Source organism: Salvelinus alpinus, chromosome 19, assembly GCF_045679555.1.
Source record: "Salvelinus alpinus chromosome 19, SLU_Salpinus.1, whole genome shotgun sequence".
NCBI lineage: Eukaryota > Metazoa > Chordata > Actinopteri > Salmoniformes > Salmonidae > Salvelinus > Salvelinus alpinus.
This window is the reverse complement of record NC_092104.1, coordinates 5573900-5597818: the sequence shown is the minus strand read 5'-3', so window position 1 is coordinate 5597818 and position 23919 is coordinate 5573900. Positions and strand designations below refer to the sequence as shown.

The 23919-nt window shown below is 47.0% G+C and overlaps 1 protein-coding gene across 6 annotated transcripts in view; it reads left to right on the top strand.

Annotated features, from left to right (window-relative positions):
• The window catches only part of LOC139544906 (sodium-dependent phosphate transporter 2-like), a 78269-nt gene extending 54675 nt beyond the window's left edge, over nt 1-23594 (top strand). For 4 of the 6 annotated variants that reach the window (XM_071352097.1, XM_071352099.1, XM_071352098.1 and 1 more), the window contains exons 7-11: nt 4240-4479; nt 5185-5836; nt 8051-8236; nt 16092-16176; nt 20912-23594. In XM_071352097.1, the coding sequence (XP_071208198.1) occupies nt 4240-4479; nt 5185-5836; nt 8051-8236; nt 16092-16176; nt 20912-21076 (1328 nt within the window). In that variant the 3' untranslated portion in view covers nt 21077-23594. Of the gene's footprint in view, nt 1-4239; nt 4480-5184; nt 5837-8050; nt 8237-16091; nt 16177-16941; nt 17027-20911 lie in introns of all 6 variants that reach the window. The other 2 variants (XM_071352101.1, XM_071352102.1) reach the window with 2 other exon arrangements.
• The last annotated feature ends 325 nt before the right edge of the window (nt 23595-23919 follow it).

Genomic DNA, 23919 nt, shown 5'->3' with positions numbered 1-23919 from the left:
GTTAGGGTTAGGGGTTTAGGTTAGGGTTAGGGTTTGGTTAGGGGTTTAGGTTAGAGGTTAGGGTTAGGGGTTAGGGTTAGGGGTGTAGGTTAAGGTTAGGGGTTTAGGTTAAGGGTTTGATTAGGGGTTTAGGTTAAGGGTTAGGGTTTAGGTTAGGGGTTAAGGGTTTGGTTAGGGTTTAGGTTACGGGTTTGGGTTTAGGTTAGGGGTTAAGGGTTTGGTTAGGGTTTAGGTTACGGGTTTGGGTTTAGGGTTTGGTTTAGGGTTTGGTTTAGGGTTTGGTTTAGGGTTAGGGTTTGGGTTTAGGGTTTGGGTTTAGGGTTTGGGTTTAGGGTTTGGGTTTAGGTTTAGGGTTTGGGTTTAGGTTAGGGTTTGGTTTAAGGTTTGGGTTAGGTTAGGGTTAGGACCTGTGTGATTCAGTTGGTAAAGCATGGCACTTGCAACGCCAGGATAGTGTGTTCGATTCCCACTGGGGGCCAGTACAAACATGTATGCAATCACTACTGGATTAGAACGTCTGCTAAATGACGGAAATGGAAAATGGTTATGATTGAGGGTTACTGAGGAGGGATGGCACTTTGTATCGGAGGGATGGCGCTTTGTGTCGGAGGGATGGCGCTTTGTGTCGGAGGGATGGCGCTTTGTGTCGGAGGGATGGCGCTTTGTCGGAGGGATGGCGCTTTGTGTCGGAGGGATGGCGCTTTGTGTCGGAGGGATGGCGCTTTGTGTCGGAGGGATGGCGCTTTGTGTCGGAGGGATGGCGCTTTGTGTCGGAGGGATGGCGCTTTGTGTCGGAGGGATGGCGCTTTGTGTCGGAGGGATGGCGCTTTGTGTCGGAGGAATGGCGCTTTGTGTCGGAGGGATGGCGCTTTGTGTCGGAGGGATGGCGCTTTGTGTCGGAGGGATGGCGCTTTGTGTCGGAGGGATGGCGCTTTGTGTCGGAGGGATGGCGCTTTGTGTCGGAGGGATGGCGCTTTGTGTCGGAGGGATGGTATTTGATTATTGGACGTTTTGAAAGAAAAATGATTTAATAAGCAAAAGTCCAAGGATCCTCTTAATAGACATAATATAAGGTTTCTGTTCCGGTTAGGTTGCTATTTATTTGACCTGTGTCAGAAGGGTAAGGTCAGCCTCCAGTTTGAAATCTGTAAAGCCTTGGGTAAACTAGTCTCAGACAGCTCTGTAGGCTAGATGGTATCAGTGACCATGACTGTAGTCTCACAGCTCTGTAGGCTAGATGGTATCAGTGACCATGACCGTAGTCTCAGAGCTCTGTAGGCTAGATGGTATCAGTGACCATGACTGTAGTCTCACAGCTCTGTAGGCTAGATGGTATCAGTGACCATGACTGTAGTCTCACAGCTCTGTAGGCTAGATGGTATCAGTGACCATGACTGTAGTCTCACAGCTCTGTAGGCTAGATGGTATCAGTGACCATGACCGTAGTCTCACAGCTCTGTAGGCTAGATGGTATCAGTGACCATGACTGTAGTCTCACAGCTCTGTAGGCTAGATGGTATCAGTGACCATGACCGTAGTCTCAGAGCTCTGTAGGCTAGATGGTATCAGTGACCATGACTGTAGTCTCACAGCTCTGTAGGCTAGATGGTATCAGTGACCATGACCGTAGTCTCACAGCTCTGTAGGCTAGATGGTATCAGTGACCATGACTGTAGTCTCACAGCTCTGTAGGCTAGATGGTATCAGTGACCATGACTGTAGTCTCAGACAGCTCTGTAGGCTAGATGGTATCAGTGACCATGACCGTAGTCTCACAGCTCTGTAGGCTAGATGGTATCAGTGACCATGACTGTAGTCTCACAGCTCTGTAGGCTAGATGGTATCAGTGACCATGACTGTAGTCTCAGACAGCTCTGTAGGTTAGATGGTATCAGTGACCATGACTGTAGTCTCACAGCTCTGTAGGCTAGATGGTATCAGTGACCATGACTGTAGTCTCACAGCTCTGTAGGCTAGATGGTATCAGTGACCATGACTGTAGTCTCACAGCTCTGTAGGCTAGATGGTATCAGTGACCATGACTGTAGTCTCACAGCTCTGTAGGCTAGATGGTATCAGTGACCATGACTGTAGTCTCACAGCTCTGTAGGCTAGATGGTATCAGTGACCATGACTGTAGTCTCAGACAGCTCTGTAGGTTAGATGGTATCAGTGACCATGACCGTAGTCTCAGACAGCTCTGTAGGCTAGATGGTATCAGTGACCATGACTGTAGTCTCACAGCTCTGTAGGCTAGATGGTATCAGTGACCATGACTGTAGTCTCACAGCTCTGTAGGCTAGATGGTATCAGTGACCATGACTGTAGTCTCACAGCTCTGTAGGCTAGATGGTATCAGTGACCATGACCGTAGTCTCAGACAGCTCTGTAGGCTAGATGGTATCAGTGACCATGACCGTAGTCTCAGACAGCTCTGTAGGCTAGATGGTATCAGTGACCATGACTGTAGTCTCACAGCTCTGTAGGCTAGATGGTATCAGTGACCATGACTGTAGTCTCAGACAGCTCTGTAGGCTAGATGGTATCAGTGACCATGACTGTAGTCTCAGACAGCTCTGTAGGCTAGATGGTGTCAGTGAAGCAGGCCTGTTAGTTCTAACCAGGGTGCCGTTCATTAGAGGACACAAACGTTATGCTACTGAAAAGGAAAATAAGCGTTTGTTAGAAGTTTACATGCTACCAAATACTAATTGAGTGTATTGCCTTTAAATTGTTTAACTTGGATCAAACATTTCATGTCACCTTCCACAAGCTTCCCACAATAAGTTGGGTGAATTTTGGCCCATTCCTCCTGACAGAGCTGGTGTAACTGAGAGGTTTGTAGGCCTCCTTGCTCGCACACGCTTTTTCAGTTCTGCCCGCAAATTTTCTATAGGATTGAGGTCAGGGCTTTGTTATGGCCACTCCAATACCTTGACTTTGTTGTCCTTAAGCCATTTTGCCACAACTTTGGAAGTATGCTTTGGTTCATTGCCCATTTGGAAGACCCATTTGCGACCAAGCTTTAACTTCCTGACTGATGTCTTGTGGATATATTGAAGCAACATCTCATAATTGTCCTCCCTCATGATGCCATCTATTTTGTGAAGTGCACCAGTCCCTCCTGCAGCAAAGCACCATGATGCTGCCACCCCCGTGCTTCACGGTTGGGATGGTGTTCTTTGGCTTGCAAGCCTCCCCCTTTTTCTTCCAAACATAATGATGGTCATTATGGCCAAACAGTTCTATTTTTGTTTCATCAGACCAGTGGACATTTCTCCAAAAAGTACGATCTTTGTCCCCATGTGCAGTTGCAAACCGTAGTCTGGCTTATTTATGGAGGTTTTGGAGCAGTGACTTCTTCCTTGCTGAGTGGCCTTTCAGGTTATGTCGATATAGGACTCGTTTTACTGTGGATATAGATACTTTTGTACCTGTTTCCTCCAGCATCTTCACAAGGTCCTTTGCTGTTGTTCTGGGATTGATTTGCACTTTTCGCACCAAAGTATGTTCCACTCTAGGAGACAGAATGCGTCTCCTTCCTGAGCGGTATGGCGGCTGCGTGGTCCCATGGTGTTTAAACTTGAGTACTATCGTTTGTACAGATGAACGTGGTACCTTCAGGCATTTGGAAATTGCTCCCAAGGATGAACCAGACTTGTGGAGGTCTGCAATTTATTTTCTGAGGTCTTGGCTGATTTCTTTTGATTTTCCCATGATGTCAAGCAAAGAGGCACTGAGTTTGAAGGTAGGCCTTGAAATACATCCACAGGTACACCTCCAATTGACTCAAATCATGTCAATTAGCCTATCAGAAGCTTCTAAAGCCATGACACCATTTTCTGGAGTTTTCCAAGCTGTTTAAAGACACAGTCAACTTAATGTATGTAAACTTCTGACCCACTGGAATTGTGATACAGTGAAATAATCTGTCTGTAAACAATTGTTGGAAAAATGACTTGTGTCATGCACAAAGTAGACGTCCTAACTGACTTGCCAAAACTATAGTTTGTTAAGAAATTTGTGGAGCGGTTGAAAAACGAGTTTTATGACTAACCTAAGTGTATGTAAACTTTCGACTTCAACTGTATGTACTTTTAGTCATTTAAATTTACACATGCTTTACCACCCCAATTTTCTTTTCTAAACAATTTTATTTATTTTTTATTCTGTTTTTGGGAGTGGCGGCAACGAGGGAAACACGTGTGTAACAATGTTGTTCCCCTGTCCCCTGGTCAGGTCGTATGAAGAAGGAGCACGCTGCCCTGTCACGCATCTCAGACGAGTCCTTAGATCAGATCCCAGAGGAGGAGGAGGACACTCCCGTGTTCAAGGAGCTACCGGGCGCCAAGGGGACGGATGACGCTGTGCTGCCGTTAACCGGTGGTACCGGAGGAGAGTCACGGAGAGGAGAGGCCACCGGGGAGCTCAACAGCCTGGCCAATGGAGGCACTGTCCTGCCCAACGGACGGGTCTACGGTCAGTTGGCCCGCTGAACTAAAGCCTAGGCATTCCCTGCCGGGGAGCTAATACAAGTCTTCAGGTTTCAGACGTACGTCAGTATAGAGACGGGAGAGGCTTCACGTTTCAGACGTACGTCAGTATAGAGACGAGAGAGGCTTCACTTTTCAGACGTACGTCAGTATAGAGACGAGAGAGGCTTCACGTTTCAGACGTACGTCAGTATAGAGACGAGAGAGGCTTCACTTTTCAGACGTACGTCAGTATAGAGACGAGAGAGGCTTCACGTTTCAGACGTACGTCAGTATAGAGACGGGAGAGGCTCAGCCACTGGGTTTTAACCCATATAGTTTGCGGGTCCACCACAATAGTATGTTGACAATAGTACTTCACAGCCAAACCACCTGTGATTTTAGAGCAGAGTTGACCAGAGCAGTTCTGTAAAGCTCATTCCTCTTGCTACCCAGGCCAGTCCCACTCCATGACCTCATACTAACGTTTAGATTTACTATATTAACGTCTAGTGTTTCATATTTCTTCCTCTGTTCCCCAGACCACTATACATGTAGTATAATAGTATTAGTTTAGTATGCCTGATATATTTACTGTGTTATAAACTGAGCGGATCGAGGCCCTGAATTCTGATTGGCTGACAGCTGTGGTATATCAGACCGTATACCACGGGGTATGACGAAACATTTATTTTCCTCTCTTGTCCCCCAGGGCGGACCCACTCCATGACCAACGGTACCCTGTCCATGTCCAAGTCCCCGCTGTCCAACGGCAGCTTCACCTTCGGAGGGGAACACATTCGCAGCGACGGTCAAGTGTACCACACGGTCCACAAGGACTCTGGTCTCTACAAAGACCTGCTCCACAAGATCCACCTGGGACGGCTGGAGGACGACCACTCCGCCCCCACGCCAGACAACAACTACCGCCTGCTGCGTCGCAACAACAGTTACACCTGCTACACGGCCGCCATCTGTGGCATGCCGGTCCAGCCGCTGCTCCGCTCCGAGTCCCGCGAGTCCCGAGAGGCCCGAGAAGACAGTGAGAAGCTGGTGGGGGAGGGGGAGAGGTCGGGGAGCGTGTCCTACACCAAGAAGAGGGTCCGCTACGATAGTTATTCATCGTACTGTAACGCTGTGGCGGAGGCCGAGATCGAGGCGGAGGAGGGCGGCGTGGAGATGAAGCTGGCGTCTGACCTCGGGGGCGAGGAGGCAGGGGCGCCGGGGGCTCCCGTCCCACTGGATGACTCCGCAGAAGAGGATGAAGGGGATAAGGACAAACCGTCCGTCTACCTGCTCTTCCACTTCCTGCAGATCCTCACCGCATGCTTTGGATCCTTCGCTCACGGAGGCAACGACGTCAGGTGGGTGCTGCTTCCTGCTTCCGGCTGACTAGGGGTTACAAACGTTGAAAACTTTCTTACAATTCACAGGTTTTCCAGGATTTGTTTCTCCACTGTTGGATTTCTGTTGTTGGAGTTTAGTTTACTGACATTTGCAACTCTACAGCAGACAAGATGACCTCTCAATATTAAGATAATTAAGATTTAGTGTTTTTCACACAAGTACAACTTTTATCAGCCCAACATTCGCCTTATAATCCATCAAACTAGTCTCAAACAGAAAGGAACCAGCCTGACACTGACTTCCCTCTCAAACAGAAAGGAACCAGCCTGACACTGACTTCCCTCTCAAACAGAAAGGAACCAGCCTGACACTGACTTCCCTCTCAAACAGGAAGGAACCGGCCTGACACTAACTTCCCTCTCAAACAGACAGGAACCTGCCTGACAATGAATAATTTAAGTTATAGTGAGTTATTACTCAAATGTTATTGGTCACGTACACATATTTAGCAGATGTCATTGCGTGTGTAGCGAAATGCTTGTGTTCCTATCTCCAACAGTGCATCTAACAATTCACAACAACACACACATCTAAAAGTAAAAGAATGGAATTAAGAAATGTACAAATATTAGGACGAGCAATATCGGTATCAAGAGTGTAAATATATACACGACATATATAAACGGCCCCAGACTAGTATTTCTCCTCCACCAAACTTTACAGTTGACACTATGCATTGGGGCAGGTAGCGTTCTCCTGCCATCCGCCAAACCGTGATTCGTCCGTCAGACTACCAAATGGTGAAGCGTGATTCATCACTCCAGAGAACGTGTTTCCACTGCTCCAGAGTCCAATGGCAGCGAGCTTTACACCATTCCAGCCGACGCGTGGCATTGCGCATGGTGATTTTAGACTTGCGTGCGGCTGCTCGGCCATGGAAACCCATTTCATGAAGCTCCCGACGAACCGGTCTTGTGCTGACGTTGCTTCCAGAGGCAGTTTGGAACACGGTAGTGAGTGTTGCAACCCGAGGACATGCTACGTGCTTCAGCACTCGGTGGTCCCGTTCTGTGAGCTTGTGTGGCCTACCACTTCGCGCCTGAGCCGTTGTTGCTCCTATGTTTCCACTTCACAAAAACAGCACTGACAGTTGACCGCTGGCAGCTGTAGCAGGGCAGAAATTTGACGAACAGACTTGTTGGAAAGTCGGAGCTCTTCGGTAAGGCCATTTTTATGTTTTTGTCTATGGAGATTGCATGGATGTGTGCTCAATTTTATACACCTGTCAGCAACGGGTGTTGCGGGAAATAGCGAATCCACTAATTAGGTTACTACATGATTCCATATGTGTTATTTCATAGTTCTGTTGTCTTTTATACTACTATGCTAAAATGTAGAAGAAAAAATTAAGAAAAATCCTTGAATGAGTAGGTGTGTCCAAACTTTGGACTGGTACTGTATATACAAACTGAACAAAAAATATTTTAGAGTTGCAGTTTATTATATTTTAGAGTTACAGTGTAACTGAGTTACAGTTCATATAAGGAAATCAGTCAATTGAAATAAATTCATTAGGCCCAAATACATGGATTTCACATGACTGGAATACAGATATGCATCTGTTGGTGACCTTAAACAAAAAGGTAGGAGTGTGGATCAGATAACCAGTCAGTATCTGGTGTGACCATTTGCCTCATGCAGAGCCACATCTCCTTCACATAGAGTTGATCAGGCTGTTGATTGTGGCCTGAGGAATCTTGTTCCACTCCTCTTCAATGGCTGTGCAACGTTGCTGGATGTTGGCAGGAACTGGGAACACACTGTCGTACACGTTGATCCAGAGCATTCCAAACATGCTCGACGGTTGACATGTCTGAGTATGCAGGGGATTGGAAGAACTGGGACATTTTTCAGCTTTGTTTCAGAACATTAAATTCTCTGGCAATCGCTCTGGTGGACATTCCTGTAGTCAGCATGCCAATTGTAGGCTCCCTCAACTTTAGACATCTGTGGCATTGTGTTGTGCACAACATTTTAGAGAAATAAGCTTTTTTGTGCGTATGGAACATTTTCTGGGATCTTTTATTTCAGCTCATGAAACATGGTACCAACACTGTACATGTTGTGTTTGTATTTTTGTTCAGTTACCTTTTCTTGTGAACAGGAACAATGGTGGACATTCAACTAGCGTTCAACATGTTATTTACACAACTACATCTTCCTCCCTGCAGTAACGCCATCGGCCCGTTGGTGGCGCTGTGGATGATCTATGACCAAGGTGGGGTGATGCAGGACGCTGCCACCCCCATCTGGCTACTGTTCTACGGGGGCGTAGGAATCTGCTGCGGCCTGTGGGTCTGGGGGCGCCGGGTGATCCAGACCATGGGCAAGGACCTCACCCCCATCACACCTTCCAGGTGAGAGAGGAGTGGGGGAGGGGGGTGGGGAGTGGGGGGATCGATGATCCAGAGCATGGGTAAGGACCTCACCCCCATCACACCTTCCAGGTGAGAGAGAGGAGGGAGGGCTGCATGTGACTGACTGGGAGGACGGGTAGGTGGGAGGGAGGACGGGTAGGTGGGAGGGAGGACGGGTAGGTGGGAGGGAGGACGGGTAGGTGGGAGGGAGGACGGGTAGGTGGGAGGACGGACACACATACAGGTAACTGCCAAAATAATGTAAATTAGGATTACAAGGTGACAGTGCATTCAGAAAGTATTCAGCCCCCTCGACTTTTTCCACATTTTGTTACGTTACAGCCTGATTCTATAATGGATTAAAAATATATATATATATCATCAATATATATCACACAGTGACAAAGCAAAAACAGTTTCTTGCAATTCTTGCAAATATATTAAAAATAAAAAGCAGAAATACCTTATTTACATAAGTATTCAGACCCTTTGCTATGAGACTCGAAATTGAGCTCAGGTGCATCCTGTTTCCATTAATCATCCTTAAGATGTTTCTACAACTTGATCAGAGTCCACCTGTGGTAAATTCAATTGATTGGACATGATTTGGAAAGGCACACACCTGTCTATATAAGGTCCCACAGTTGACAGTGCACGTCAGAGCAAAAACCAAACTTGCCCCAATAAAAGAAACACAGACCAGACAAGTAGATGTCCAATGGATTATGGTCGTCGTAGTTAATTATGGTCGTCGAAGTTAATTATGGTCGTCGTAGTTAATTAAAAAAATGTTTAAGGGCAAAACTATGTAGAATATTGGCCTGTTGGAAACTCCCTACTACATCGCACAGTTCAGGCTGGATCTGATTTTATCTCTAGACAAACAGAAAAATATGAATAAATAAATGTAATTCAAATATTTTTAACCGGCGTCGGTCAATTTGTTTACAAATAAATAATAAACATTTCCGTTAATTGCTCAGCACTTAGATCTCAGTGCACAACTAGTTGGTCTGGTCTGTGTTTCCTTTTACGCTACGGAAGAGACAGAAGAATGCACGGTTGTGAGGTGATATAGAGAGCAGCTGTTGCTTCGAGGTTCCTCTACCTGAAAATACACGATCTAAGTGATCGATAGTTGGTCTTCAGTAGTCCATAAAAGGATGCCTTATTTAATTGAAAGAGGGATCTCAAAGGAGCATAGGGGGGGGGGGGGGGGGGGTATAAATGGTGTGTGTGTCAGTCATCAAATCTCAACAACAATTGAACATTTATGAGAGATTCTAGAGCGGTGATTGAGACGGTGGTTTCTACCAACATCAACGAAATCACCAAATTATGGAATTTCTCGTGGAAGAATGGCGTCTCATCCCTCCAATAGAGTTCCAGACACCTGTGGAATCTGTGCCAAAGCTCATTGAAGTTGTTAAGTGGGTGTTGGGGTTTCCTTTATCTTGGCAGTTACCTGTATGTAACCTATACGGAATCCCAGATGTGTCAATGTATACACATGCTGGAATAGTGGACCTGATGTTCCAGACTGATAGACTCATGCATATAGAGTGGAATACACAAACAAACTCATAGGCTTCCTCTTCATACACTGCCTGCCTGCCTGCCTGCCTGCCTGCCTGCCTGTCTGCCTGCCTGCCTGCCTGCCTGCCTGCCTGCCTGCCTGCCTGCCTACCTGCCTGCCTGCCTACCTGCCTGCCTGCCTGCCTGCCTGCCTGCCTGCCTGCCTGCCTACCTGCCTGCCTGCCTGCCTGCCTGCCTGCCTGCCTGCCTACCTGCCTGCCTGCCTGCCTGCCTGCCTGCCTACCTGCCTGCCTGCCTCCCTGTCTACCTGCCTACCTGCCTGCCTACCTGCCTGCCTGCCTACCTACCTACCTGCCTGCCTGCCTGCCTGCCTGCCTGCCTGCCTGCCTGCCTGCCTGCCTGCCTGCCTACCTGCCTGCCTACCTGCCTACCTGCCTACCTGCCTACCTGCCTACCTGCCTACCTGCCTGCCTACCTGCCTACCTGCCTGCCTGCCTACCTGCCTGCCTGCCTGCCTGCCTGCCTGCCTCCCTGTCTACCTGCCTGCCTGCCTGCCTGCCTGCCTGCCTACCTGCCTGCCTGCCTGCCTGCCTGCCTACCTGCCTGATGAGTCTGCATGAACCCTTTTGTCTTCTGAACTGAACCACTCAAAACACCGCTGTAGAACCACTGCTAAGAACCTAGTCCTCAACCCTTCTCTACTCTATTGTCCTGATTCTCACTAGAACCCCTCTACTCTAGAAACCCTCTAGAATTTAGATCATGGATGGGCAACTTCGATGGGGGTTGAGGCCACAAGAGGAAATGAAACTCATCATGGTAGGCCGCAGTGGCTTGTGGGTCTGCGTACCCACATCCTATTTAATATGATAACTGAGGATCAATGGGCCCCGCCCTGGTTGGTAATTGGACCATGATTACTACAAGTTTAGATAGCTGGCCGCTAGACTCGTTTACCAATCTAAAACATTTTAGCTGACAGTGACTGCTGATGCACAGCCACATGACCAAATTGCGCCTTGTGTATTCTAGTATTCTAACTCTCAACAGGAAGTTGAGACTGAGTTCCCTAGTCGGGGGGGGGGGGGGAATTGGTCTGCGGGTGCCTACAAAAAGGGGGCGTTGCCCATCCCTGTTCTACATCCTCAATAGAAGCCTACTGGGGGATTGATCCTAGTTCTGCTTCTTAGAACCTTGAGATTCCCCCTCACCTTTCTTAGAACCCTGCCTATTAGAACCCTACCCACCTCACTAGAACGCTGATTTTTAGAACCGTACCCACCTCACTAGAACGCTGCTTATTAGAACCCTACCCACCTCACTAGAACGCTGCTTATTAGAACCCTACCCACCTCGCTAGAACGCTGCTTATTAGAACCCGACACGCCTCACTGGAACGCTGCTAATTAGAACCCTACCCGCCTCGCTAGAACGCTGCTAATTAGAACCCTACCCGCCTCACTGGAACGCTGCTTATTAGAACCCTACCCATCTCACTAGAATGCTTCTTATTAGAACCCTACCCACCTCACTAGAATGCTGCTTTGTAGAACCCTACCCACCTCACTAGAACGCTGCTTATTAGAACCCTATCCACCTCACTAGAACGCTGCTTATTAGAACCCTACCCACCTCACTAGAACGCTGCTTATTAGAACCCTACCCACCTCACTAGAACGCTGCTTATTAGAACCCTACCCACCTCACTAGAATGCTGCTTATTAGAACCCTACCCACCTCACTAGAACGCTGCTTATTAGAACCCTACCCACCTCACTAGAACGCTGCTTATTAGAACCCTACCCACCTCACTAGAACGCTGCTTATTAGAACCCTACCCACCTCACTAGAACCTGCTTATTAGAACCCTACCCACCTCACTAGAACGCTGCTTATTAGAACCCTACCCACCTCACTAGAACGCTGCTTATTAGAACCCTACCCACCTCACTAGAACCTGCTTCAGGATTCTCTGTAGTCGACAGTAAACAAGTGTGTCTCTTCCTTGTCAACCCAGCAGAGCAGGGCTCATGTTAACCTCACTTTGACCCACAGACAGACACATGGATCCATCTAGTAGAGCGAGGCCACACTGATTCAACCCTTTGTGTAAATCCCTGAAAGAACAGAGAGCTCAGCAGCCTTAGTCCTCCATCTCTCTTTCTCTTCCTGTCTCGCTTGCTCCCTCGCCATCTCCCTTTCTCTCTCTCTCTCTCTCTCTCTCTCTCTCTCTCTCTCTCTCTCTCTCTCTCTCTCTCTCTCTCTCTCTCTCTCTCTCTCTCTCTCTCTCTCTCTCTCTCTCTCTCTCTCTCTCTCTCTCTCTCTCTCTCTCTCTCTCTCTCTCTCTCTCTCTCTCTCTCTCTCTCTCTCTCTCTCTCTCTCTCTCTCTCTCTCTCTCTCTCTCTCTCTCTCTCTGTGTCTCCTCTCTCTCTGTGTCTCCTCTCTCTCTCTGTCTCTCTCTGTCTCTTCTCTTCTCTTCTCCTCACTAATTAGTAGAGTATAGAATGTGCCCTGGTCCTCGCAGATCAAACAGGATGAGCTGGCCTGGCAAGAACATCACAGAGCTGCAGGAAGTGGGCCAATGGTGTTGCATTCTGGGAAAGGGATCACCGCAGTGGGAGTCTGGCCTCTAGTCCGCAGAGGGATGCCAGCCAGACTTTCTCTCCTTTATCCCTCTTGTTTACTATCCCCTCTCTTTCTCGCTCTTATTTCTGTCTGCTTCTCTTCTCTTCACTTTTGCACAATGAGCTCATTCTCTCCCCCCCCCCTCTCTCCCTCCCTCTCTCCCTCCCTCCCCCATCTCTCCCCCCCCCCCCTCTCTCCCTCCCTCCCCCATCTCTCTCCCCTCTCTCTCTCCCCTCTAGCCATCTCTCTCTCCTCTCTCTCTCCTCTCTCTCTCCCCTCTAGCCATCTCTCTCCCCTCTAGCCATCTCTCTCCCCTCTAGCCATCTCTCTCCCCTCTCTCTCTCCCCTCTAGCCATCTCTCTCCCCTCTCTCTCTCCCCTTTAGCCATCTCTCTCCCCTCTCTCTCTCCCCTCTCTCTCTCCCCTCTAGCCATCTCTCTCCCCTCTCTCTCTCCCCTCTAGCCATCTCTCTCCCCTCTCTCTCTCCCCTCTAGCCATCTCTCTCCCCTCTCTCTCTCCCCTCTAGCCATCTCTCTCCCCTCTAGCCATCTCTCTCCCCTCTAGCCATCTCTCTCCCCTCTCTCTCTCCCCTCTAGCCATCTCTATCTCTCATGCTCCCTGCCTCTCTTGCTCTTTATTTCACTAGGCAAGTCAGTTAAGAACAAGTTGTCTTTCACAAAGACTGCCTGTTCTCTGTTGCCCTCTTTCCATCTCTCCTTGTGTCCTTCCTTCCCCCTCTCCTTGTGTCCTTCCTTCCCCCTCTCCTTCCCTGTTCTCACACCCGTCTGCCTCCATCAGCCGCCTGCCTGTCTGCTGGGGATAAAGGACAATTAGCTGTGGTTCTCTATCCCTCTAAAGACTCTCCTTCCTCTGGTGGCCATTACCATGCATCTTCCTGTCTCCTCACTTTGGGGGGGGTGTGTGTGTGTGTGCGGTTTGATGTGCGTGTGTGTGCGCTTTGATGTTTGTGTGTGTGTGTGTGTGTGTGAAATTTGTGTAAGCACTGAATCAGGCGTTTGAGCCACTCAGTATGTAGCACCTAGTGTGTCATCTTCGCCCCCCCCCCCCCCCCCCCCACACACACAGACGACACACTTACGTGCTATATCCAGTCTATCAGCAACCCCCCCACAGACACACTTACGTGCTATATCCAGTCTATCAGGAACCCCCCCCCCCCCCCCCCCCCCCCCCACAGACACACTTACGTGCTATATCCAGTCTATCAGCAACACCCCCCCCCCCCCCCCCCCCACAGACACACTTACGTGCTATATCCAGTCTATCAGGGAACCCCCCCCACAGACACACTTACGTGCTATATCCAGTCTATCAGCAACCCCCCCCATGTTACATGTAGACATGTTCTGTGCGTGTCACATGACTCCCTGAAATGGAAGTTGTAATCGTAAGACTCTTAAAAGGTTAAAGGTTATGTTGGTCGCTGAACGATTACTGCTTTTTGAAGTCGTTTCGGTTCGATTGTAAAAAAATAATAATCCGTTTTCCATATCGGTTTTGAATATCATCATTATTTACATTAAACGCATAATGAAATATAGCTTTATAATGGAAATTCCACATCCAAAAATAGTGGACATTCAATTGCCAAAACATGTAAAATATTCCATTGTCTCTGTCAGGTCCACATTGGGTAGACATCAATAGAAAAACAGGAAATGACTATGAAATAATATTTCAGTTGTGTATGTTACTTGGTTTTTATGTCATGACTTTATTAATGTTCATTCCTTAAAGTCATCATCTCTGCTCTGGCAGTATTAGCCAGCCAGCCAGACCATCTAGGTTATCTCTGTGCTCTCCTTAGTCATCATCTCTGCTCAGGCAGTATCAGCCAGCCAGACCATCTAGGTTATCTCTGTGCTCTCCTTAGTCATCATCTCTGCTCAGGCAGTATCAGCCAGCCAGACCATCTAGGTTATCTCTGTGCTCTCCTTAAAGTCATCATCTCTGCTCAGGCAGTATCAGCCAGCCAGCCAGACCATCTAGGTTATCTCTGTGCTCTCCTTAGTCATCATCTCTGCTCCGGCAGTATCAGCCAGCCAGCCAGACCATCTAAGGATATCTCTGTGCTCCCCATACTGTACTGTCTGTAGTCATGCTATTTAACTAGGCTAGCCTGCCTAAGTATGCTGCAGAGCTGTCTGAGGAAATCATTCTTCTAGTTCTTCAGAGTAGATAAGACACACTTTCACAAACTGTCTCTGTCCCTCTCGTCGTTGTGTAGGTTTATCTCTCGTGCGGTCTGTGTGTATCTATCCTAACGTAGCAGGCGTTAAAGTGTATCCATCCAGAGATCTGTATATAATGAGGAGATGCTCATGTCTCCAATGGGGAGTCGTTGTCACGAAGGTGGGAAGGCAGGCGACAAACGTAGGTCCAAAATAAACCCATAGATACGCGTAGAAACCCATAGATACGCGTAGAAACCCATAGATACGCGTAGAAACCCATAGATACGCGTAGAAACGCGTAGATACGCGTAGAAACCCATAGATACGCGTAGAAACCCGTAGATACGCGTAGAAACCCATAGATACGCGTAGAAACCCATAGATACGCGTAGAAACCCGTAGATACGCGTAGAAACCCGTAGATACGCGTAGAAACCCGTAGATACGCGTAGAAACGCGTAGAAACCCATAGATACGCGTAGAAACCCGTAGATACGCGTAGAAACCCGTAGATACGCGTAGAAACCCGTAGATACGCGTAGAAACCCATAGATACGCGTAGAAACCCGTAGATACGCGTAGAAACCCGTAGATACGCGTAGAAACCCGTAGATACGCGTAGAAACCCGTAGATACGCGTAGAAACCCATAGATACCCATTGGACAGATTTTGGTGAGAGTGAAAGCTTCCTCTCAGATCCCTCTCTATCAGAGACTGGGAAAAAGTAGCGCAATGGATTCTGGTAATTGTAGTTACTTACCACGTTTCTGCACTGAACTAGATTGAATATTTGCTTAATGAAAACTACAACTCCCTTCAGCCCAGCATCCCACGTAGTTTTTGACTTGATTTCTGTCGTGAATAATTGTATTTCCTTCTAAAAAAAACGGAACTAAATTCAAGTAATGGAACCGACGTCGGCCAATTTGTTGTTTAATGACAAAAGAAAAGCTGACGTCAGTTAATCACTCAGCAATAGTTACTGTCTGTCTGTCATATGTGAAAGCCTGTCTGTCTGTGTCTGTCTGTCATATGTGATAGCCTGTCTGTCTGTCATATGTGAAAGCCTGTCTGTCTGTGTCTGTCTGTCATATGTGATAGCCTGTCTGTCTGTCATATGTGAAAGCCTGTCTGTCTGTCTGTCATATGTGAAAGCCTGTCTGTCTGTCTGTCATATGTGAAAGCCTGTCTGTCTGTGTCTGTCTGTCTTATGTGAAAGCCTGTCTCTGTCTGTCTGTCTCTCTGATGTGAAAGCGTGTCTGTCTGTCTGTCTGTCTGTCTTATGTGAAAGCGTGTGTGTGTGTGCTTCTGTGTGTGACTTGTGTGAAAGCCTGTCTGTGTTGTGCGTCTGACTGTGTGTGTGAGCGAGTGAGGGAGATATGACTTCTGTGAAGACCTGTGTGCGTGAGTGCCTGTGAAGGCCTCCTGTGTGTTTTTGATTGTGTAGAAAGGCAGGACACTGATGGTAAAGGATGTCTCTCTACTTCTCCTCTTCACAGTGGATTCACTATAGAGCTGGCGTCAGCTCTCACTGTTGTGTTTGCTTCCAATATCGGAATCCCAGTCAGTACCACACACTGCAAGGTACGACCCAGTCTGGTGGACCGCCTCCCAGCCTCACCCTTACACTCACATGGCATGTTGGTGTGTGGTGTGTATTTTTGATTTCACCCTTATTTAACCAGGTAGGCCAGAACAAGTTCTCATTTACAACGGTGACCTGGCAGGTGTGTAGGTGTGGTGTGTTTGTTCCCACAGGTGTGCTGTTTGCTGAAAGCCTCAAAAGGCTGGGCTACCTCGCTCCCACAATCTTACAACTCCTCCTTGTCTCACTTCTCTTCTCTGTGTTTTTGTACCCCTCCATCTCTCTCTCTCTCTCTCTTTCTCTCTCTCTCTCTTTCTCTCTCTGTCTCTCTCTTTCTCTCTTTCTTTCTCTCTCTCTCTCTGTCTCTCTCTCTGTCTCTGTCTCTCCCTCTTTCTCTCTTTCTTTCTCTCTCTTTCTTTCTCTCTCTTTCTTTCTCTGTCTCTCTCTCTGTCTCTGTCTCTGTCTCTCTCTCTGTCTCTCTCTCTGTCTCTCTCTCTGTCTCTCTCTGTCTCTCTCTGTCTCTCTCTGTCTCTCTCTCTTTCTCTCTCTCTCTCTCTCTTCTCTCTCTCTCTCTCTCTCTCTCTCTTTCTCTCTCTCTCTCTGTCTCTCTTCTCTCTCTTCTTTCTCTCTCTTTCTCTGTCTCTTTCTCTCTCTCTCTTTCTCTGTCTCTTTCTCTCTCTCTTTCTCTGTCTCTCTCTCTTTCTCTCTCTCTGTCTTTCTCTCTCTTTCTCTCTCTTTCTCTCTCTCTCTCTCTCTCTATTCAGTGGGTTTTGCGTTGAAGTAATGAGTGCTCTGTCAGTGCTTGTTGCTTCTAATGTGGGCATCCCAATAAGCTCCACCCACTGCAAGGTATTGGCGTGCTGGTTCGTTAGTGAAGCATTGTAGCTCCTCCCATCAGCTTCACTAGACTGAATCTGAGCCAATCACAACTCTCCGAGTTTTCAGCTTTGACCCCTTGTGCACTTTTCCTCCAGCTGTGATTGGGTTAAGGTCCGAGGGCTCCGATGAGATTACTTAATTCTTACCATCCATCCATCCAATAGTTAACGGAGTTCCCTTAGTTCACTCACCCACCTGATATTGACGTGTTTTAAATCATCCCAATGTGTCTGAAACGGCATTGCGTAGCTCAGTGGGATTGTGTAAGTAATGACGTTACCTAATGCAACATTTTAGTGAAATCTTAGTTCCTGAATGAATGAAACGCACCAGGCTAGCCTCAGGCAGACCGATCATAACACCACTCCTCTCATTTAATTAGCCACTCCAGTCTTGTGTTATTCAGTGGTGACTCGGGCTGTTTTCCAAATGGCATCCTATCCCCTATATAGTGCATTACATTTAACCGGGGGCCCCAGAAGGCTCTATGTAAGGGAATAGGGTGCTATTTGGAACATATTGAGAAAATAATGTAGTTGCACACTCTAGCCAGCAGATCCAACCCACTTCCTGACTGTCGAACTAGGGTCAAACGGACTTCCTGACTGCCGCACTAGGGTCAAACGGACTTCCTGACTGCCGCGCTAGGGTCAAACGGACTTCCTGACTGCCGCGCTAGGGTCAAACGGACTTCCTGACTGCCGCGCTAGGGTCAAACGGACTTCCTGACTGCCGCGCTAGGGTCAAACGGACTTCCTGACTGCCGCGCTAGGGTCAAACGGACTTCCTGACTGCCGCGCTAGGGTCAAACGGACTTCCTGACTGCCGCGCTAGGGTCAAACGGACTTCCTGACTGCCGCGCTAGGGTCAAACGGACTTCCTGACTGCCGCGCTAGGGTCAAACGGACTTCCTGACTGCCGCGCTAGGGTCAAACGGACTTTCTGACTGCCGCGCTAGGGTCAAACGGACTTCCTGACTGCCGCGCTAGGGTCAAACGGACTTCCTGACTGCCGCGCTAGGGTCAAACGGACTTCCTGACTGCCGCGCTAGGGTCAAACGGACTTCCTGACTGCCGCGCAAGGGTCAAACAGACTTCCTGACTGCCGCGGTATGGTCAAACGGACTTCCTGACTGCCGCGGTATGGTCAAACGGACTTCCTGACTGCCGCGCTAGGGTCAAACGGACTTCCTTTGTAGATGAAGACACTGAGGAGAGACGGCACGAGATATGGCTCAAGGAAAACACACGTCGATCCAGGGATGAGAAATGCTTTGATCTCCAAATTGCCTCATTATCCCAACTGTTACTAGTGCAGCTGTAAAAGCAAGTGGGTTGCATCTGCTGGCTACTATACACACTGGAACTCTGACTCAACTGCTTCGTTGAGCAATATTTCAGCAACGGACTTGGTCAAGTCAGGCTTTTCCTTTAGGTACATTTGTCATCAGCTGGGGGAAAATGCTCAAGAAACAAAACTGTATTTTCAATTGATTTTTTTTTTTAAATGCTAAATTCACTAAAATCAACCTGATGCTAAACCATTTCTCCTGATTTCTCTCCTCCACTCCCTTGGTAGCAGTAGGCCTAACTCTCTTTAACATGCTAATAGCTAGTTACGTCTGTCGTATGATTGTGATGTCCATATTGTCTCTCTGGTGATTGGTTGATTTGTAAAGACCACTGACCAATTAATCAGAGGTTGCTCTCTCGTCTAAACTCACGATCAGGGTCATATTCATTAGGGCACACCGTAGGGAAAAACATTTTGCAACAGAAATGGAAAACTAGCTTTTCTTATTGCACAAATCCAATAAGTATCATTTTAGTTTTCTTCTGTTTGTATCCTAATGACTACGACCCTGGTGTCACTAACGTGGCCTTTACCAAGACCTCTGTAGTGTGTGAGTACAGGAAAGAGTGCAGGTTGGGGGGACCATTCAGGACCATTGAACCCAGTTCAATAACGAGAACTTCCCTACTCCGTTATTAAACTAATACATCTCTGAGATGACGCCCTAACCCTGTAAAAGCTGCTACGATGATGTGCAGTGACAAGTCCGCTGCTCAATTCGCTCAGCGTCGTACAATATCCGCGTTTCAGACCGACTACACTGCAGTCGCCTGCCAGATCTCAACACCTGGACAGGTGTTTAACATATCAGCTAACCACATCATATGATACAGTCGTTCAATGCCTGACTGTGCAGTTGATGACATCATGCAACCATTGGTTAATGGTTGTAAGTGCGGCTTCAAATGTAGTCTGTCTGGAACGCGCCCATTCTCACAACGTTGAGTTAGCTAGATTCCATCTCAGCTGCTCACGACCACACAGATTCTCTGGTTGCTTTTACAGAGGCAGCCCAATTCTGTTTATCAGATCAGATATTTTTTTTCCCCAATAATTGGGAAAAGGATTGGAATTGGGCTGTGAAACATGGGGCAGTCCCTCCTGACCCAGTCCAGATTTAGACTGCTACACACACACACACACACACACACACACACACACACACACACAACAGATTTAGACTCCCTCTCTTTGCGTCACAGGGCTGCTACCTCGGGTTACACTGGTCGTATAAGACCAGTACTCTCTGCTCTCAGTACCTCCCCATAGAGGGCCAAACACACACACACACACACACTCACACACACTCTGTCCCGCCCTTCCGCCACACCTATGGAGCATGCTTGGATGTGTGACTGTACATGGAAATCACATAATCCAGCACACCAATTCCACTGGGAATTACAGACCTCAAGTTGTTTTTATTGTTAGTTTGATCATAAAGTATTTCATGTAAATATGTGAGATCAGTTATGAGCTGTTGTGGGAGCCTGAACATTGCATAAGTATGCACTGAAGAAAACATGCACCATCACACACACATTCAGCTATTTATTGATTTGGGTCGATTCCATTTGGGGTGGGTTCTATTTGGGGTGGGTTCTATTTGGGGTGGGTTCTATTTGGGGTGGGTTCTATTTGGGACGGGTTCTATTTGGGACGGGTTCTATTTGGGACGGGTTCTATTTGGGATGGGTTCTATTTGGGGGTGGGTTCTATTTGGGATGGGTTCTATTTGGGGGTGGGTTCTATTTGGGATGGGTTCTATTTGGGGGTGGGTTCTATTTGGGGTGGGTTCTATTTGGGGTGGGTTCTATTTGGGGTGGGTTCTATTTGGGGTGGGTTCTATTTGGGGTGGGTTCTATTTGGGGTGGGTTCTATTTGGGGTGGGTTCCATTTGGGGTGGGTTCCATTTGGGGTGGGTTCCATTTGGGGTGGGTTCCATTTGGGGTGGGTTCCATTTGGGGTGGGTTCCATTTGGGGTGGGTTCCATTTGGGGTGGGTTCCATTTGGGGTGGGTTCCATTTGGGGTGGGTTCCATTTGGGGTGGATTCCATTTTGGGTGGATTCCATTTTGGGTGGATTCCATTTTGGTGAATTCCATTTTGGGGTGGTGAAATAAGAAACTAAAATGGGTAACTTCAGTCTTCAACTGACTGATATGAAGAAACCTACAAATAGAAGTGTTGAAATCAACTGTCACTACTAACCTAGGAGATTTCACGTTAGTGGTCTGTCACCAACCAACACTGGTGCTTTTAGGCTCACAGCAGGCTTTTGTTCTATCCCTGCATTAACTAACACACCTGACTCTCAGGTCAGGTCTTGAGCAGTTAGTTGTTCAGGGCTGCACAGCCTTCTCCTGGACCAGGTTTGGTGGACCAGGACCACTGGCTGAACTCATATAAATATATATAAATTTAACCCATTCTGTGCTGCGGTTAATTTTGTTCTCTCTCTCCCCCCCCCCCCCCCCCCCCCCCCCCCCCCCATGGTGACCAGGTGGGCTCGGTGGTAGCGGTTGGCTGGATCCGCTCCAAGAAGGCGGTTGATTGGCGGTTGTTCCGTAACATCTTCCTGGCGTGGTTTGTCACAGTGCCAGTAGCCGGGCTGTTCAGCGCCGCGGTCATGGCCCTGTTCGTCTACGGCATCCTCCCTTACGTCTGAGGAAGAGAGGAGAGAGGGAGAAAAGACGAGATGGAGAGAGAGAGTGGGAGAGGGGATGGTAAAGAAAGAGGAGATGCAAAGAATGAGGCTAGTAGGAGAAAAGAGATGGATGGAGTGGTTAATTAAACTGTCTAGAGGGGAGAAGAAAAGAGAGTTAGATCACACGCTGCCTGGGTTCTAGTCCTGAAGAGGGTTAGATCACATGCTGCCTGGGTTCTGGTTCTGAAGAGGGTTAGATTACATGTTGCCTGGGTTCTAGTCCTGAAGAGGGTTAGATTACATGTTGCCTGGGTTCTAGTCCTGAAGAGGGTTAGATTACATGTTGCCTGGGTTCTGGTCAAGAGACTTGTTGACTTCTATGCTGAAGGAATCTCGTTTTATTTTTTATTTTTTTATTTTTTTGCATTAAAAAAAAACTAATATGTTCAATCTTATAAAACAACCTGCTGTACAGACGCATATTACGGACGGACGTGTTACGGACGGACGTGTTACGGACGGACGTGTTACGGACAGATATACGTTAAGACACTAGGATTCTACTGTTTTACAGGCAATAATATGAAAGATAAATGCAGTCAACACAATGTTTCGGTCATCACTAGTTAACACAGTTAAAATGATATCTTATCTTTATATATATATATATATCTCTTTCATTGCGTTATTAGCGGCTGCCTGCAGTAGGAAACCACGGTGTAGTTGGTTCAGTAGTTATCCTTAATGCCCAAAAGAAAAATTGTACATATTGTAATATTGGATTATTTGAGTGCGATTTGTTGTACTGCGGCTTAGCTTTAAAACAAAAGATGTGTGTCGTTCAACCAAACCACTCTGACCCTTCATAGCCTACCATTACCGTTACTGCCCTTACATGCTAGACAGGAAGGAAGTTACTGCCCTTACACGCTAGACAGGAAGGAAGGTCTTGTTGCCACGGCGACCATAAAACCCTCCCAGGGTGCTGAGATTGCAATTTTTTTTCATTTTTTTTTTCAGATATACAGTACCAGTCAATTTTGGCCACACCTACTAATTCAAGGATTTCTCTTTATTTTTACTATTGTCTACATTGTAGAATAATAGTGGAGACATCAACACTATGAAATAACAATGGAATCATGTAGTAACCAAAAAACAAGTGTTACAAATCAAAGTGTATTTTAGATTCTTCAAAGTAGCCACCCTTTGCCTAAATGACAGCATTGCACACTCTTGATATTCTCAACCAGCTTCACCTGGAATGCTTTTCCAACAGTCTTGAAGGAGTTCCCACATGCTGAGTACTTTCTTCACTCTGCGGTATCCCAAATCATCTCAATTGGGTTGAGGTCGGGTGATTTTGGAGGCCAGGTCATCTGATGCAGCACTCATCACTCTCCTTATTGGTAAAATAGCCCTTACACAGCCTGGAGGTGTGTTGGATCATTGTCCTGTTGAAAAACAAATGATAGTCCCACTAAACGCAAACCAGATGAGATGGCGTATCGCTGCAGAATGCTGTGGTAGCCATGCTGGTTAAGTGTGCCTTGAATTCTAAATAAATCACAGACAGTGTCACCAGCAAAGCACCCCCACACCATCACACCTCCTCCTTGCTTCATGGTGGGAACCACACATGCGGAGATCATCCGTTCACCTACTCTGCTTCTCACAAAGACATGGCGGTTGAGACCAAAAATCTCACATTTGGACTCATCAGACCAAAGGACAGATTTCCACCAGTCTAATGTCCATTGCTCATGTTTCTTGGCCCAAGCAAGTCTCCTTATTGGTGTCCTTTAGTAATGGTTTATCTTCTGTATACCACTCCTACCTTGTCACAACACAACTGATTGGCTCAAACACATTAAGAAGGAAAGAAATTTCACAAATTATCTTTTAACAAGGCACACCTGTTAATTTAAATGCATTCCAGGTGACTACCTCATGAAGCTGGTTGAGAGAATGCCAAAAGTGTGCAAAGCTGTCATCAAGGCAAAGGGTGGCTACTTTGAAGAATCTCAAATATAAAATATATTTTGATTTGTTAAACACTTTTCTGGTTACTACATGATTCCATATGTTTTATTTCATAGTTTTGATGTCTTCACTATTATTCTACAATGTAGAAAATAGTCAAAATAAAAACCCTTGAATGAGTAGGGTTGTATCCAAACTTTTGACTGGTACTGTATACAGTATATATTTTTTTGTATTTTATTAGGATCCCTACAAGCTGTTGCTGAAACATCAGCTACTCTTCCTGGGCTCCACATGAAACATGACATCATACAGAACATTAATTGACAAGGACAGATGTTACCATAGAACCCAGTTACCAGAAGATGTCCCAATTGAACTGCGTTCTGTATGTTTTAAAGATGCATACCCTGTTTTTTAATGTGTTCTATAACGTCATTTTGTACTGTAAACTATCATGTGGTTTTCCGTCTTTTAGATTTTGTATTTTGTCTTTTTGTGAATACTTTTTGTTTTCACTCTGGTTGGAGGTATAGAATACACCCATTATTCTGTCTGACCGTTTCATTTATTATTTAACATTTTAACTGAGCACATGGGGGGGAGGGGGAGGGGGCATTCTCATTTTGTTAATTTCAGAATAATATTTTACCAAAGATCCTGAGGAAAGTCTTTTTAATCAGTTTCAGTATTCTGAACCATCACTTCAAAAAATATATATATTTGACTATTTGCAGAAATTTAACAAACAAACTGTTTCCTTTCTGTAGTGAACTGGATATTTGTTTGTGTTCCAAGTACAGTATTAGAGGTGTGTGTGTGTTGGGTAGGACAGCTCAACAGGGTGCGTTACACCATGCCAAAGTAAGCTGCTGTACTTG